The sequence below is a fragment of the Nelumbo lutea genome, chromosome 8 (assembly GCF_056320005.1).
Source record: "Nelumbo lutea isolate HS-2025 chromosome 8, American lotus-T2T, whole genome shotgun sequence".
Taxonomy (NCBI): Eukaryota; Viridiplantae; Streptophyta; class Magnoliopsida; order Proteales; family Nelumbonaceae; genus Nelumbo; species Nelumbo lutea.
The window spans coordinates 9709342-9727494 of NC_142691.1; the positions used below are offsets into that span (position 1 = coordinate 9709342).

Here is an 18153-nt window from a genome sequence, read left to right on the forward strand (position 1 = left end):
ACCATCATAGCCTTTGGAGTATCAGACCGGGATCTACTCGACACACATGGACTTCTCACAGGCGCATCCACCGTGCATTAGGAACATCTTCCGTGAATAATTGCTTATAAATATGAGAAAAGTTCCGAATGCATGGTAGGATGTGTATATGACGCACACTGTATGAGGAGCAGATCGGGTCTCAGGAATATCTCCCAAGGCTGTCCGAATGGTTTTGTACTGACTGAAGCCGATCTCGGAAATTGGCACTGATGAGTGGATATGGTATGCTCCTCACAAATGGGCGCTTCACATGCACATCCACCGTGCATTACGAACATTTCCCGTGAATAATAATTAATAACTGCGGAAGATGTTCCTAATGCATGGTATGATGTGCGCCAGTTGTGAGGAGCAGATCCGGTCTCGTTGCAGAATCCTTATAATTGGCTCAAAGCATGTATGATTCTGTGGACTAACCCCTGTTTCAGGAGGGATTTTCAGGACTCAGGTGATAAGAACAGAGTGAGCGGAGAAAGCTGAGTGACTAATTGGCTATGGCGGAGAAATGGAAGTCGACTGCCTTGCTGGTCATAGACATGCAGGTCTGATTTCCCTTCTATTGCTTTGCGTCCTGTTTTTGCAATTTTTTTTGGTAATTCCCAGCAAACGGGGGAAGAAAAAATAAAGAAGAGTAAAATATAGTGCATGTATGCTGACTGTTCATTCTCTCCTCATAGTAAACTATTTCACGTTCACTTACAATCTTTGCGTCGTTTTTTGATGGGCAATCTTTGGTTGCTTGGTTTCTGTTTGTCGTTCTTTATTTTGCAGAAAGATTTTATTCTTCCAGGTGGTTTGATGCAAGTAGCCGGGGGTCAAGCCATAGTCCCTTCTGTTGTAAAGGCCGTTGAAGTTGCAAGACAGCGTGACATTCCTGTAATTTGGGTAACACCCCCCCCCCCCCTCTCTCTCTCTGCGTTTTTTCTGGTTTCCTGGAAGTGAAAGATAAGCTTCTCTTTATGTTCCTGTAGAGAAAGTTGCCCCAGTTTGATTGGTAGAAGATATTTATTACTTTTGTTGAGCTTACTAATCGAGGAAGAAAAACTGTGTTCTATTAAGCATCGGCTGTTCTCAATGGTAGTAGAGGATAGATAATAGTGCTTATTTGGATCATTACACATTTGTGTTGTTTGAAGCTCTCCACATTAATCAAATAATAGTCTTACCAGAGGAATTGAATTTAGGTCGTCCGTGAACATGACCCAATGGGAAGAGACGTCGAACTCTTCCGGCGTCACATGTATGGTGATGGAAAATTCGGACCTATTACCAAGGGAAGTGTGGGTTCCGAACTAGTTGACGGTCTTGTGATCAAAGAAGGGGATTATAAGTTGGTGAAGACGAGATTCAGTGCTTTCTTTGCTACACACCTTCATTCATTTCTTCAAGGCGCTGGAGTCAATAACTTGGTTATTACTGGTAAGAGAAAATCCTAAATTTGGAGAGACATCTGTTGATATATTTAGTTCTTTTTATGATGTATATTCTATCGTGTTACATTGGTTTAAATTGCACAAAGTTGCAACTTAAAATCTTTATCTGTCTTTAGGGGTTCAGACCCCAAACTGTATCAGGCAGACTGTATTTGACGCAGTATCTTTAGATTACCAAACTGTTACTGTCATTGTTGATGCCACTGCTGCAGCTACATCTGAAGTGCATCTTGGTATGTTCTTTTCTATCATATGGAACGGTTGTTTGCATACTTATTTTGTTAGATCTTTGTTGTATTTGGTTTTCCTACATGCCTACATTAATCTAACAACCTTCTCTAGTAGAAATGGTGAAACTGAAGAACATAATTAAGAAGAATCCCTTAATTTCAATAATGTATTTCTCATTTCCCCTGCAGTAATGATATTTAAATGATTTCCTTGATCCTAGTCACCTTTGTTTTTACATGAGCTATGAAGACTATCTCATATCTCATACTATCAGATGATGCGTTATAGGTCTGTCATCCAATGTTTTAATGAATGGTAGGTTCTGGCAGCAGTTAAGTTGGCCATTCTCTTGTATGTAGTGCAGGACCTATAGAAGGCCCATGATATACCCATATCAAAAATCTGAAATTCCAGGAATATTAGAATCAAATAACACCATATAGGTGTTCCAGCAATGAAAAGTATACCCATCTTCTGAAGTAGGGCTTTTTGATGATGATATTACTTTATATGGATGGTATTTCCTTGTATCCCTTGTCATTAAGGTATTCTTGTTTATTCATTTTCCCTTGAACATTTGAGGCATATTTCTAGCACTTCTGTTGAATACGAGGTGGAAAGAATGCTCAACTGTTGGCAAATTTGTGAGTATCACAACACTTTCTTGTTCCAACTATATGGGGTCCTGAGGAGACCAGCACTTATGTTGAATACCAGCCCTATGAGGAGACAGCATACAACTCAATTCACCTGAAGTCAACAATTTACTTTTCCAACTATATGGGGCCAGCCCTCTGTCAAATTCTGAGCCCTCAAATCACTTATCACAACATCAACTGAAGTCCTTTTTGGCCTTTCCTAGACTTTTTAGAACTACCAACTTGCATCAGATAACTTCTAACAACATCTATGTGGCAACCACAATTACTAAAAGGTTCTGTTCTACCTGATATTGAAACATGTCTTGAGCATTTACTTTTCCCATTTCGAAGTTTTAATTCAGCCAGATGGTAAAGCAGCATATAAAGGTTGAACTGGTGGATCAATTAATCCACATAAATATTACCTTTTGGAGATTCTTTGATGAATTGAAGAAGAAACTGATGACTTTTCATTCTTTCATTTTTACCATAGTCTCATGATCCCATATTTGAAGTGCTGAATAAGAAGAGGGATTAAAAGTATTCTTCTTTGAGAAAATATCACCTACATTTGTTGTTAAGTGAAGATATTTAATTTTGGGGGGAGGGGTTTGGGTTGGGTGCTTAAAAGATCCCCCTTGTAAATGGAAGCACTCATGTCACAATAGGTAAATAATACAAGTAGGGCAAAAAAAAAAAAAACATTGGATATAGCTAAGGAAATTGGAGATAAAGTAGCAAAAAGAGGTCCCCTCTTACATATAAGGATATGAAACTAACACAAGTTTCTTTAGGTGTTGAAACTTGTGTTAGGTCAAATGAAACATAATAGTTAGCTAAAATATACATCATAGTTATAAGCTAATTATAATAAGTTTTTTTTTTTTTTTTTTTCTCATGATTAATACAAGTTAATAACATTCATAAAGGAATGAAGTCCAATAGTACAGGTTTGATTCAGTAGTGTAGGCGTAGAAATATGTAATTGTAGATTTTAAACGTGCATTTGCTATTTTATTCTTCTCTGTACACGATAGTATCTTTATTTCTTTGAGATTTAATGGATATATTGTAACTGTGGAATTTCTAGCCTCATATTAGCCTTGCAGTCATAATTTATTTTTTTCCCTCTAATTGATCTTTCATTCTTTTATTGTTTATACGAACCTGGAAATAACAAGAACTCATTTCTGGTCAATTTCAGCTTTGATATTTTGATTCATGGTCACCAGGAAACCTCTTGACATGGAAATTTCATGCACTAATTCTTTTAAGTATTATCTCTGGTAGAACACAGCCATTACCTTGTTTTTCATATTTTATAGTACAATTTAGAGATAATTAAGTTTAAGCTGCAAGAATCCATTGGTTGACTTTGCCACTTAGAACTATGAGTCCAGTCACAGTATCAATAATGACTTTGACCAGATGAATAGATAATTCTTATTGTACTTGGTATGCTTATTGAAAATATTGTCCAGAAATTTGACTTTTTATCATGTAAAACTGAATTAATTTCTCTTTCAGTTTGTTGATCCCTGAATTGTGATTTTACATGGTTATTGAACTTCTGTTATTGGTTGTTGGGCAATTTACCTCAACTAACAATCATGTATTTGAAATGCCTGATCCAGCTAACATTTTTGACATGAAAAATATTGGAGTTGCAATACCAACATTACAGGAGTGGATAGGGTCCAGTACTTGATTTTGCCTCCCTTCTTCAACAAGGCAATTGGCTTTGTGTAAGTTGTCCATGAGATGACAAGGGTACCTTTTGTGGTAAAAACTTGGTGTAATAACTCGGGCATGATAATAAGGGCTGAAATTTCTACCACTGGCATGGTTATATATAGCCTCTGATGTACCATTAGTGAAGCAGCTTGTCATGATCCCATATAGGATATGTATGATTCCCAATCGTTAGGCTACCATGACCGATAAGTTTGAGGGTACAATAGTGGGACATGAAGCATTTCTGGGCCGTGCCTTCAAAATTGTGAACCTTGTTTGCTTTGGATCTCGTTCTCTGTGCGTCTCTATGTGTTTGGCATATGCTAAAGAAATCTACCGAGCAAAAGGATATATTAATGCAACTTGTTTATGTTTGTGGAGGTTTTACTTCCCACAAATTCTGTGCAATAAAATCACTTTTCCAGTCTTGTACTGGAAAGGACCTATTATGTTGTAGTTTTTTTTTTTCATTTATTATTGGTATTACATACTATATGTATTACAGGGTAATCAGGGGTGGGGCAGAGCAGGGTGCACGTGAGGCTGAGGCCCACTGGCCATACCACAGAGAAGCCTGCTGCTCCTCAGGTTTGATCCCGCCCTTCCTAGTTGGAGGGGTGCCAAGTGGCCATCTCTGACTACTGGGTCATTGGCATTCTATTACAGGCTATTCACATGAATGCTTCTGTACGTAAACTGTCATCTGAAGATTGATCATTACAACCCTTCTATGCCGATGGGTTTGCGGTCTGGATAGCCTATAGCCTCTCTGGGTCTGGGTATGAATGCCCAATTGTGATGGCTTCAGACTTGTGCAATCACATTTACTCTTCTTCTCATTGCCTTGACAGAAGCCAGACAACATTGATCTTGTGGCTTGTGCTGAAGGGAATGTGCCTCCAACTGCAGCATTACCTGTGTTATGTGCACAAGCTCCACCTCTATTGGCCCGAGTAACTTAATGACTTTGTGTTGTGACCGGGGTGGCTGAGAAATGCTAATGCTCGCAATATGCCAATATCGGCCACAGAGCGAGGTTGTATCTGATGAAATTCAAAAGCCATCCAATTCCAATTCCAATTCCAATATCCCAGGTTGATACAATTCACCAGCTCTCCTCTGCATTGGAACAAATGTAGAACATCATAAGCTCAAGGGATTAGGCTCAGACTCAAGAGAATTCAAGGGTTAGGGGCCTACTCTACCCTAGTATCCTACGAGCCAGCCAAAGAATCAGCACTTCCACGTGGCAAACCGATGCTGGTGTACACGCATGAGACATTCAAATCTGATGGTATTGAAGGGTGATTTGGTGATGAAGGCATGTAGGTTAAGGTTAGGTAAGGTTTGTTCATTGACAGGACAAGACGACACACCAGAGGCAGGTCCAAGGCAACCCCTGTCCTTGTTAGGCCACCGGGTGTCAGACTTATGTTTGATGTTGGCATGTTGCCTCCTGAGTCGACTCTCTTCTTTAATTTCTACAATTCTACTCTAGCCGCGTTCCTGCGTCTGGGTTTGGCCCCCCCAATAACGAAGGAGTTCACTTTTGCTACGACGAGGGCCGTGCATCACAGCCTTCCATATTGATGTGGGCCACAGCAATAAATTGAGAGGCCGTGATTTCACGGTCAAGCGAAGGGTCAAACTGGTCGAGGCGGCAAAGAGTCCCATACACTGTGCACTGTCCTCTTCTCTTGTACATCCATCCATCTGAGCTGAGGCAACCTTGAAAGCCCAGATAGAGTTACAAGAATACCCTCATCGGATCTTTATCTCCATCTCGCTTAAGTGACCGAATTAACCCTCATTGTCATTGGTATTGGCGTATTGCCAATATCAACAATCCAATAAAGAGAGAAAGAGGCCGATCTGGTATCAGGTTTCGATGATCTCTGTCTCTGTGTCCCTCTCTGTGTATCAGTATGTGGTAGTGGTACCATATGCGAATTGCTTCAATTCTCAATTCTCAAGAGCGCGACAGCTTTGATTTCGTTCTTCTCTGATTCTCTCAAGTCTCAATCAGAGGAATTACTATAATGCAAGTGCACTCGTTTGTTGATGGATGTGGACTGTTCCAAGTTGGATAGCCGTTGGACAAGGTTGAGGGCATTTTAGTCGTTTGACGACCTCAGCGGCAACGCGGCACGGGACACAGCAGCTGCGACCTGCGAACCAGCGGAGCGGGTAATTCTGTTATTACTTACATTACCGACACCACAAAACCCACCACCCTATTCTTTTATCTTCTCAAAATTTCCACACTCTGGAGTCTAGTCCACCCTCTTCACCATGACCGCCATGGCATTGGCAACTACCACCACCACCACCTCAGCTCAAATTCTCCGCCACGCTACCAACTTCATCATTGCAACTCTTTCTCAGTCCCACCTCCGCCACCACCTCTTCTCCGTCTTACGTCGTAAACTTCCTCCCTCCCACCAGAACCTTATCCCACTCAACCTAGCCGTTGAAACCCTCGAAAAAGCCATTTCAGTTGCTAACCATGCCACCAGATCTTCCATTCTACGCCTCGTAGAAAAGCTCCTCTCCTCTTACGCTGACAACGCCTTCTCTTCCTTTCTTCTGTCCCTTATGTACGGTCTCTGCCATCGCCCCGATGACGCCGCTCTCCGACTCCTCGACCTGTTCTATTTGGATCCCTCCACTGCCAGGTCAGAAATAGCTCCGTCCCTATTCGAAGAGCTCTTTCTCCTTCACCTCCTCCCGATCCTCCAATGGTTCAAAGATCAGAGATCCAGAATTTTGTCGTCTGTGTCGTCGGATTCCAGTTATGGTGTTGATGAACGGTCTGTATCAGTCGAGGCATTGGCAAAATCATGCACGAGATTACTGTCAAGGATGAGTTTGGATCAAGCGGCAAAGCTGAGGGAGCTGGAGAGGGACTACGAGGGGGTTGTGGACGAGAACTGCAGGGAATTGGCGGGGTATTTTAAGCAAGTATTAAGGTATAAGGATACAATTGAATCGATTTCTCCACCGCCGTTGATATTGACGAAGATCTGCCAAGGTGGATATTTTCGGCACGATGTAGAGGATAAGATCAAAGTGGAAGAACTTGGATCGACCACCAGCGCCCGGTACAACGTAATGCTTAATGGTTAATTCATCTCTTTTCAAACATCTGGTTTTCTTGTTTTGCTCAATAAGATTGATAACACGTGGCAAATATATAGCCACGTGGCAAAGCAGAACACCTGTAAACTTTTTGCTCAATAAGTTGTAGGAGATATATTATCCGTATCATCCAAAACTTCCTAAAATGTGGGGGGAAGGGGAAGAGATATTTTGATGCGTCATCTTTCATGCCAACTGTTTCAATCTGCCACGTAACCACACCTTTGGCCACGTTGGATCACAAGTAGGTGTAGGTCCCACCCGGCGCCCGCACAAAAATCCATAATGTGTGCAGTCAGATGGATTTGTATATCTTTGTATCACTGTATTTTGAGTGTTTGGTTGACGATGACCTTTCTTCTTTTCCCTAAAAACTCTTGTCCACTTGCTCAGGATGAAAATGGGTCAAAGAGAAAACGCGTTTTTTTCTTTCAAAAATTTGTCCTCTTCTACGGCGGCTTAATTTGACTTTGTCAGCATATTGATATGGTCTTTGTCACCTTGAGTTGATCGGGACTGTTCAATTGGTGGAGCAACCTCTTGGACGGATTACGACCGGCCGATCATATCCTCGGAGCACAAGTATCGAGTTGTAGGTCATCACTGTTTCATTTATTGTGCAATGGTCCACTAATAAATTGGGCTGTTTGGAAAGGGTTGGCTGTTAGTAAAGAGTCAATCAGCAGTTTGTTCTCCCTCTTCCTCATCTGGTTTCATGTTTTTCAAGCTGTTAGTTAATCCTTAGACCCAGTAATATGAATTTCATTTGTGGCAGCCAATTTGGGCGGAAGGAGATATTTCAGTTGAATTCTGCACCAGTAGCAGTAGCAAATCCAAATATCCACCATCATATCCTCAACGAGACTCCGGACATATCATCACAAACCAAAAACCAGGCGATCGAGACTCGAATTCCCGACTTGAATCTTCCATGGACAACAAGTCGACTGATTATACTTCTTCAGAAGCGGAAGCCGAAATGGAGGTTATCAGAAACTAACGATAAACATAATATTGTTTTCTCTTTCTTGACCGATTAATCTATGTCTCGTTTCTTTTTTCTTCTAGGCCTTGATTTTCAGTTTTCTATACTGTTGCCTTTTGTCTTGTAGGAAAATAACAGAGGAATGGCATTGTTCCAGTCCAACCAAAATCGATTTCACAAAGAAAAGCAACCTATGTCTGCAGATTCCAGCTGGTATTCATTTTAAAATGCACCCACCACTTTCATGTCTCCTTCTTTTCCTCATATTTTTGCATTTTCTACTTGTTTTCAGTTCTTCAGATCCTCTTATGGTGGAGTCTGATAATCCTTATGGTGGCTGGAAATATACACCTCCCAAGGACTTTGTCTGTCCAATTACCACCCACCTCTTTGTAGACCCAGTGACCCTCGAGACGGGTCAGACCTATGAGCGTAAAGCAATTCAAGAATGGCTGGACAGAGGAAATTCTACATGCCCCATCACGCGCCAGAAGCTGCATAACACTCAACTGCCCAAGACAAATTATGTCCTCAAACGGCTTATTGCAAGTTGGAAAGAAATAAATGCTGGGGTAGTCCAAGGACAATATGAGGATCCACATTTCAAGACTAACCCATTGTTAAACTCGACGAGGCCTTCTTCTACTCCGACCAGTGTAATAATGAGCCAAGCAATCACTGATGATATGGTTACCAAGCTACGCCTTGCCATCACTAACCTTTGTATGTCGGAAGTTCTGACGGAGTCAGAAATGGCCGTCCTCCAAATTGAAAGATTCTGGCGAGAAGCCAACATGGAGCCAGAAATTCAGAACATGCTCTCGAAACCTGCAGTTGTCAATGGGTTCATCGAGGTCCTTCTCAATTCCATTGATCCTCATATGCTGATGGTCATGGTATTTCTTCTCTCGGAGCTAGGTTCAAGGGACCAAGGCGTGATTGAGACGCTTGCCAGGGTTGACTCTAATGTTCAATATGTGGCTGCCCTGTTCAAGAAGGGGCTTCTGGAGGCTGTTGTACTAATTTATCTATTGAGGCCTTCTACTGCAAGCCTTGTTGAAATGGACATGGTTGAATCGCTCCTAACGGTTATTAAGAAGAAAGAGGAGGATTTGTTTGGGATGTGCCTGAGACCAAAGACGGCTGCAGTGCTTTTGTTGGGGCAAATAGTAGGAAGTACAGGGGAGGGTAATGTGTCTATAATTGCACAGACCTTGGTTTCTGCAAAAGATATTGAAGCTATTGTTGAGAGCTTAAAAGCTGATTGGACGGCGGAGAGGATTGCAGCAGTTGAAATCTTGTTGAGATGCATGCAGAAGGATGGGAAATGCAGAAATTGCATTGCTAATAGTGCTGAACTGACTCTTGTTTTGGAGAGCTTGATGGGAGCAAATGATAGGGAACGGTTTACCATTGTTCAATTTCTTTACGAATTAGTTAAGCTAGACAGGTGCCACTCTGAGTGAAATCTGTTAATTGGATTTCTACTTTCTTTCACTTCTAGTACTAATGCAACATTAGATAATAAAAATCTTTGATTAAATAACCTGTATGGTTTATCTTCTCCCCCAGGAGGACATTCAATGAGCAGCTTCTTCGTATCATGAAGGATGAAGGTGCTTTTAGTATGATGCATACCCTCCTTATTTATCTACAAACAGCCCTCCAGGAGCAACGCCCTGTGGTTGCCAGTCTTCTTATCCAACTTGATATTCTGGTTCAACATCTTAAACACTTTGACATAGCTCATTCATTTCTGAAACCTTTGATATTCCAAGAGCTTGAAAAAGAGTTGTATGAATTTAATCAAACTAAATTTTAGTAGTGACAGTAAGAAAATAATTACTGTTGATAAAATAATTAGGGTAATTACCCAGTGTTGTCCTTGGGGCCATTGCTCCATGTAATGGTAAAATCTCAGGCCAACAAGTGTGAGAACACAGGTTCAAGTCTGAGAGTGGACACTGCCAAAAAAGAAGCCAAAGGTTAGGTCCATCTCCACTCTACCCCTCCCATACTCCATGTAGCTGGGACCAACATTAGATGATGGCCCTTTTTGTTACCCACTGTTGCTCCCAGTTACCTGGGTCTTGGGAAGGCTAGACTGGATACAAGCCTAAACTTTGGCGTTTTTTGTGCAAAGTGGCTCTTAGACTCAAATCAGTTTTCTCATGCTTTCCAGCCTAAGATTTTACCTTTGCACCAGGCAATGGCCCCTACTGCTGATAAACTAATTGATAATTGTAAATTGATGTCTAACTGGTTTATTTGTCTAGGTGGAGCCAAGAAGGATGAGTATATATCGTGAAGAGGCCATAGATGCCCTCATTTCATGCCTCAGAGATTCTGAATTTCCCACCACCCAAATAGCAGCTGCCGAGACAATTGTAGCTCTGCAAGGGAGGTTCTCTTCTTCTGGGAAGCCTCTTGCTCGAACCTCTCTTCTAAAACGTGCAGGACTTGACAGAGGTTACAAAACTCTAATGAGAACAGAGAAGCTAAGCAACATCTTTGGAGAGTCGGAGGAGAATTTGGTTGGTATTTTTGGAAAAAAACTTTCTTTCTACTATTTCACATTTTTATTCCCTATCTGATTTACCTGTATGATCCTTGTGTATTTGTTAAATTAGCAATAAATAACCACTTATTGCATAAATTTTGTTTATTCTGTTTATTTTATTTGTTTTGCATACAAATTAATCATTTTTCATTGATGTTCTGATGATTTGGCAACATTAGGAAGAAGAGAGAGCAGCAAATGAATGGGAAAGAAAAATAGCATTTGTTCTAGTCAGTCATGAGTTTGGCCTACTTTTTGAGGCTTTAGCAGAAGGCCTGAAGAGCAAGCATTCAGAATTGACCACAGCATGCTTTGTCTCTTCCACGTGGCTCACATACATGTTCAATGTTCTTCCAGACACAGGAATAAGAGGAGCAGCTAGAGTGTGCTTGCTGAAGCAGTTTGTTTCAATATTCAAGTCCAGAAAAGACATCGAGGACAAAGCTCTCTCCATGCTTGCTCTTAACAGTTTTGTCCATGATCCTGGTTAGTATTGGACCATTTAAAAATGAATACCTGTTATGTTAGCAGTTAACTACATTTACACATTGGTATTGAGTGCATATTAACATAGATATTAAGTGTTTTTTTTTTCTTGTTCATCTTTTACTTTTAGTCAATCATTTTAATGGACTCCTAATTGGATTTCTCTTGTCTTCTTTTTATAGTCTGTTCTATTAGCTACTCCCTCCATTATTTTTTCATCTTGATTGTCTTTAAGTTGCATTTTCAATTTTACTGGGGTTTAATGGTGGAAATTGTTTTGATATTTGGTATTGCTTTGACATCCAGAAGGACTGCAGGATCTTACTTTCCACATGAAGGATATGTTGAAAGGCTTGAGAGAGCTGAAGAAATCCTCTGCATTGGCATCCAAGATGCTGAGGGTTTTCTCAGAATGGCACGACCTTGGTCCTGTAGGTTTCTAATATCTATACTTCATTTTTCTGCTGGAGGGAGCATCTCAAATTAATTTTTCATCCTTGTTTGGCAGGATCTATGGAAGCATAAAGAGTTGATTCAAGTTGATTGCAGTGTGAATGGGGATGTGCTGTCTATAATTTGCTTCAAGGGCAAAATATTTTCTGGCCATTCAGACGGAACAATAAAGGTAAATGAAATTCCATCATTTTTTATTGCACATACTCAGTTCCAAGCATTGCATCTAAAGAGTCCACCGGGCAACAGAGTAGGCATTTCAGAGATTGCCTAGTGACCAACTAGGCAGGTAGTATAGATGCAAATATTTGTTGAGAAAAAATAAGTAATTATTCTCATTCATACACTAATACAAGTGTTCAACCTATTTTAGATTAATGAAGTGTATCTATCTGTCTATCTACCAATACACACAGACACATTCATATGTGTATGTGTTACCTTGAACTAGGGAGGTTACTCAAAAAATGTTGTCCATTTGAGTGATAGTCAGGAATAATATTATCAATCATTTTTACTGAAAAATTTGTGTTACCTTTATGTTTTTTTTTTTTTTTTTCTTTTATTAGGGGAGGGGTGGGCTGGTGTTTACCATGTTGCAGTTCAATAAGTTACTTTACTGCCTCTGGTTTTGATTTTTTTTTTTCTAAATTTTGAAGGTATGGAGTGGTCGAGGTAGCCTTCTTCATCTTATCCAAGAAACTCGAGTACATACAAAAGCGGTCACTAGTTTAACAGTATTACAATCTGCTGATAGGCTATACAGTGGTTCACTTGATAAAACTGCAAGGGTATGCTATAGTAAAATTGTTATAAGACTGGTAATGCATACTTTCCACTTTTTGAAGTTGCTTAACTGTGGTGATCAGGTCTGGGCTATTGAGGATGAAGCAATCCACTGCACACAAGTTTACGATATGAAAGATCAAGTTTATAATTTAATTGTAGCCAACACTGTTTCATGCTTCATTCCACAGGGAGCTGGTATCAAGGTATTATATGGCATCGTGTATCTCAGAGTTTCTTCATTTTCAGATATGAAACTTTATAAGGTATGAGGGGGCTAGAGGTGTAATTGAGTCGAGTTGAGCTGAGTATCAGGCTGCTTGAGCTCAAGCTTGGCTCAAAAATACAGAGCTCAAAGCTCAACTCGAGCTTGATTGAGTTTCATGTATTTGACTCAAACTTGTCTCGACTTGATAGCTGTGAGCTACTCGAGCTTGGCTCGACTCAATCTGATTATACATAGATTAATATTAAAAATGATAAATAAATTAACATTATAAATGCCATAAAAATATATTATGAAAATCAATTATAAATGTATTTACTCATATTATAGATAAGTTAATGTCAAAAAATTAATGTTTATTTATATTATAAATACAAATATATTAAAAAATAGTATTATATTAGGGGCTCGATTAGGTTTGCGAGCCACTTGAGCCGGGTATTGCAAAACTCGAACTCGGGTTGACCAAGTTCTTGACTCGAGTCGAGTTTGAGTATTTAGCGAGCCAAGCCCGAGTAGCTTGTGAGTAGGCTTGACTTGCTTATACCCCTAGAGGAGGCTCTTGTCTGACTGTCATTTGAAAGACTAGATCAATTACTTGGACCATCTAAAAGGTTATCCTTGTCAACGGGTAGATCTCTTTCAGTTTTATAATACTTAAAAGGATGTTTGTTCATGCCCAAGAAAATTTCATTTATTTTAGGCCCCTCCCCCTGAAGAAAAAAAAAAAGGGAAAGAACCCCAGCAGAGTATCAATTTCTTCCAATTAGGCAAGAGGGCTATTTTTGAGTTAATAAGTTTCCATGGATTTTACCATTGAATAGGTTCACTATTTTTAGATAATCATATTTCTTGTTTCTCAAAGATTTGACACCATATAGCATTGGAAAATGAAGTTCTGTTGAAATGGGACTGACATGTGACTTTATTCTTTCACTAGGTCCATTCGTGGAATGGTGGATCTAAGTTGCTTAACCCTAACAAATATGTGAAGTGCTTAGCTCTTGTACATGGGAAGTTATACTGTGGTTGCAGCGATAATAGTATTCAGGTGCTGAGTTTGTATTGGGATGGTTTTGTACTTGTTTTCTGTAATTGCTGATTGTTTATTGCTTAAAGTTTAAAGATTCTGACTGAACTTGAACTTTTAGGAAATTGATTTGGCTTCTGGAACACTCTGTACAATCCAAACTGGCTGTAAAAAACTACTAGGAAAAGCAAATCCTATCTATGCAATTCAAGTTCATGATGGTCTTATATACTCAGCTGGCAGCTCTTTAGATGGATCATCTGTAAAGGTACCCTGTAATTTTTAAAATTTAAATGACTTTGTTGTAGTACTTTATTTTTATTTTTGTTTTTATTCTTTGTTTTACTATGTAGTCATGTTTGATAGACTTGAAGTAATTGGTAAACTACTGCAATTCCTAAACTAAAACCTAGAAAAAAGGGTAACAGACTCAACCTGATAGAGGACAATATTTCAAAGTATAGAAAAAAAGGGAAAGAAAATATGGAAGATATAACGTTTCTGTACTTTTCTATATCAGTGGCAATGAGACTGGTAATGTAGGTTGGAAGTTATTGGCTAGTTTGTTTCTGTTGTAGGAATAGGGTTAATCAAGATGATGATCTAAACAGAATGGAATGGCGAAACAGGATTTATGTAGCCAACCCATATAGTTGGGGCATGGATTAGATGATGATGATGAGGCAAACATGTGCACATCCTCTCGTTTGCCACCTAAGCTGCCATTTGCTGCTCTGCCATGCAAAAAAAAAATAATAATAATAAATAAATAAATAAATAAAAGGAAAGAAAAGAAAAGAGAATCAGAACATGCCCTGGTTAATCCCCCATCTCCTTTCAAATTTTAACTTCATATCACTTTTTTTCTATGCTAAATCATGATATTTGTTACATCCTTTTTAATTGTGTTTATCTTTTTGTCTTGGTACCTGTAACATGTACTTGTGATTTTATGATTTTCTGTGCTTCATTTTCATTTGGTTTAGTGTTTAAAATCATCAAAGATAACAATGTTTTGTCCTGATCTGTCATAGATATGGAGCACTTCAAATTTCAGCTTGGTTGGATCGCTTCAATCTACCATGGAAGTGAGGACCATGGCTGTAACTTCAGAGCTGATTTATTTGGGATGCAAGATGGGGATTGTGGAGATTTGGTGCAAGGAGAAATATAGTAGAGTACAAATACTACAGACAGGAAGCAATGGTAAGGTGCTTTGCATGTCTGTAAACGGGGAAGATGTTTTGGTTTTTGGAACATCTGGTGGCTGGATACGGGTAAATAGCTTTCTCATCTCAAAATTAAGAAAAATATATAAAACTGAATAAAAAAAGGTTACTTAATTTCCTTATTCTCAAAAAGATTTGTACGGAAGGCTCAGTTTGGAAAGAGTACAAATACAAATATGTACAGCACAAATACATATAAAATAATACAAAATACAAGGTTTTGTACTTCTTCCAAACTGAGCCGAAAGGACATGGCATGAGACTCCAGACTTTCAAACGGTTATAGCATGAAGCATATATTTGATACTTGTTTCAGGAATTATCTTAGAGGGGAGCCCTTGTTACTTTTGAAAGGTTATGGCATAGACCATATATTGCATACTTGTCTCAGCCATGTGCTTTGACATAACAAAGAGAACCCTTGATTCTATTTTATATATAACAAAGAGTACCATGTCTTTAGTTATTATTTCAAAAAACATTTTCACCAATCTTATACCAGTAATGTTTTCCAAAATCAAGGGTGGAATCTCTAGGATCTTTCCAAAAGATAAAAAGCAAAAGGAATCTTTTTATCTTCTTGTTTTGATTATTTTCCTCATTCATAATAGTCTCTTTTTGTGGACATGCAGGCATGGGGGCTTTGTTAAAGAGAATCCTTTAAATCTTGGACATTGTAGTTTAGAATGACAAATAGAATAGTTGATTCTTTCAATCATGTATTCTTTTTACACTTTCTGAAGCTTTTTGTGCTTTCCGTTGATGATAATTGTATAGTTGAAATTGAACTGTAATATTGTTAAAATTCATTTGTACAGGAACAATGTTTGATTTTTCTGAAATGAAATGCCAATTTAATTTGCAGAATGCAGACATGAATTGAACTGTATTGTTAGGTGAAGCCAAAAAGTAACTTTTCTCTGTCTAGACCAAAGGAACTGTTTGATAACAGCTGAAGTGACTGAACTGAATGACTTAATTATTTTGTTTTTTGATAGACAAACTAGTCATATATTAAAATATCTAAGGGTATAATAATCAACCCAACGTGGAATTTATATATTTAAGGAGTTCACAAGCTACTTCCCTAAAAGTCAAAGCTACAAGTCACTATGATTACTACGACTGGTTATCCATTAACAAATGTATATTGAGACTTACTTTTTTGGTATATTTTATTGTTGCAATTATACATCGAAAAGGGTCTTCCTTTTGTTTTCATTTTCCTTTTGGAGAGAAGCAGAGAAATATATATATATATATATATATATATATATATATAGAGAGAGAGAGAGAGAGAGAGAGAGAGAGAGAGAGAGAGAAAATGATATGACTGAATTTAAGTAAAGGAGAAGAGGGCCAGAGAGAGGGAGAAAGAAAGAATTCTACGGCGAAAATGCTGATGATTTTTGCTCACCCCTGGCTAAAAGATATTCAAAGATACTAACAGACTAAAGAAACAAACTTGATCAAGTCTCATGTTGCCACTGCCACATAATTCATGCACGTATCAGAGAAATTTCCTTTTATTATAATGGAAAGATTCTCAAACCTTAACCCAAGCTCAATTAATAAAAAAAAAGCAGCATCAATGCAAAATCTCAAAATGGGGCTGAAGTATTAGATGGAAAATTACCGATGAAGACAAAGTTTAGATGATGATTAGCAGAAAAGAGACAACAAACTACAAGGCCAAACAAATTCATCGATCAACACTAGCAACTAAAGACCCAACACACACCACTAAACAACATAATAGACACTAAAGGTTCGGTTTTGGAAGGAGTGCAAATACAAATATGTAGACTTAAAGCCTTGTACTTTATATTATTTTGTATGTATTTATACTCTTTCCAAACTGAGCCTAAACAACTATGACAATTCTCTAGCATTGTGGTGTTTGCATTAAAGTCATTGGCCAACTGTTTAGTTAATAGGTCATGCCACAGCAATATAATATAAACAATTTTAAATGAATTGTATGGTCATGATCAATCATTTCATTGACCTAGTAAACATCTTTTTTTTTTTTTCATGTAAAATATCAGATCATAAATTGACCAAAACCAGAATCATGACCACATTAGTTGTCCAACTAGGGCTGTCAATGGACTGGATATTGGTCTAATCTGATTGGGTCTAGTATGAGTCCATTATAGATGGATCAGATCCAATCCAATCCAATAAATACTTTGAGCCATTCTCCATTAGTCCAATTCAATGTCTGGACCATCCAAACTGTTCAAGTTGGTTTTAATTTAGGTTGGGTGCAACCCAAATTTAGTCAATTGACATCTATACTCTTATCCTATGACAATGGACTGGATATTGGTTTAATCTGAACTGGCCAATATAAATCCATTACAAATGGACCAAGTGGAATTCAATATATATTATTAATCTGTCCAATCCATTCAAATTGATTTGATTTGAACAGATTCAACCCAAACTTGGTCAATTAACATCTATACTCTCATCTTATGTCGATCCAATGGAATATTGGTTCAATCCAACCCAGTCCAATTCAATATGTCTTGGTCCCTCCAATCCATTCAAATTGATTTTGATTAGAACGGGTCCAACCCAAACCGTTCCATTGACACCGTAAGTCCATCCATCCGGGTTAATGGCAAATTGAAAATTGTTAAGAATGGTTGTTAATGGTAATGAGGGAGTGTGTAATGGCAGAGATTGTAGACAATATTATTACCTAACAGAGGGAGAACAGAGAAGTCATTTGAACATTTCACACTTCATACAGATCGATTTTAATTTTGGGCAGGGCAACACATGGAGATACAGCATGGCCATCCATTCACACAATGAATTCTGTTGTACACGTGGTGTTGTATAACTGTGTCATAGAAAATTTTAAGTCATTTGTGCTTTGGTGAAAAGTGATTTCCGGTTCTTGGTCGATTTTTAAAACATTGACACGAACTTAATAATGCCTACATATTAGTAGTAACTGCGCTGGAGTCATGAAAAACAAATTTCAAATATGAAGTTGATTTAATCGATCATCCAATCCACACTGGTCATTGGTGACTAAAATCGAATTGAGCTGGAAATGCGAGCGGAACTTGACTCCTAATAACGTCCATCTACCAGTTTTACTTTTACGTGTCTGTTTTCACAAACATGCATTCACTAATCAATCAAACCGAAATTTGCCACTT

General features: G+C 38.6%; 2 protein-coding genes across 4 annotated transcripts; both read left to right on the forward strand.

Annotated features, from left to right (window-relative positions):
- The first annotated feature begins 444 nt into the window (after nucleotides 1-444).
- LOC148842610 (Isochorismatase family protein) lies at nucleotides 445-4537 on the forward strand. Of its 3 annotated transcripts, none has more exons than XM_088958752.1 (5): nucleotides 445-584; nucleotides 814-927; nucleotides 1227-1461; nucleotides 1592-1708; nucleotides 3982-4537. In XM_088958752.1, exons 1-5 carry the CDS (start codon nucleotides 537-539, stop codon nucleotides 4053-4055), a joined length of 588 nt encoding a protein of 195 aa, XP_088814878.1. In that variant the 5' UTR covers nucleotides 445-536; the 3' UTR covers nucleotides 4056-4537. The 3 variants fall into 3 exon arrangements, with proteins under 3 accessions (XP_088814878.1, XP_088814880.1, XP_088814881.1); XM_088958754.1 differs by lacking the exon at nucleotides 3982-4537 and adding an exon at nucleotides 3552-3911 and having other exon boundaries at nucleotides 448-584; XM_088958755.1 differs by lacking the exon at nucleotides 1592-1708 and having other exon boundaries at nucleotides 448-584.
- A 49-nt stretch (nucleotides 4538-4586) lies between these two features.
- LOC148842611 (putative E3 ubiquitin-protein ligase LIN) lies at nucleotides 4587-15853 on the forward strand. Its single transcript, XM_088958751.1, has 15 exons — nucleotides 4587-7189; nucleotides 7995-8204; nucleotides 8332-8417; nucleotides 8497-9654; nucleotides 9777-9921; nucleotides 10481-10738; nucleotides 10944-11250; nucleotides 11557-11681; nucleotides 11759-11875; nucleotides 12363-12494; nucleotides 12573-12695; nucleotides 13656-13766; nucleotides 13867-14013; nucleotides 14780-15022; nucleotides 15607-15853. The coding sequence occupies exons 1-15, from the start codon at nucleotides 6374-6376 to the stop codon at nucleotides 15622-15624; spliced, it is 3996 nt and encodes a 1331-aa protein (XP_088814877.1). The 5' UTR covers nucleotides 4587-6373; the 3' UTR covers nucleotides 15625-15853.
- Nucleotides 15854-18153: the final 2300 nt, after the last annotated feature.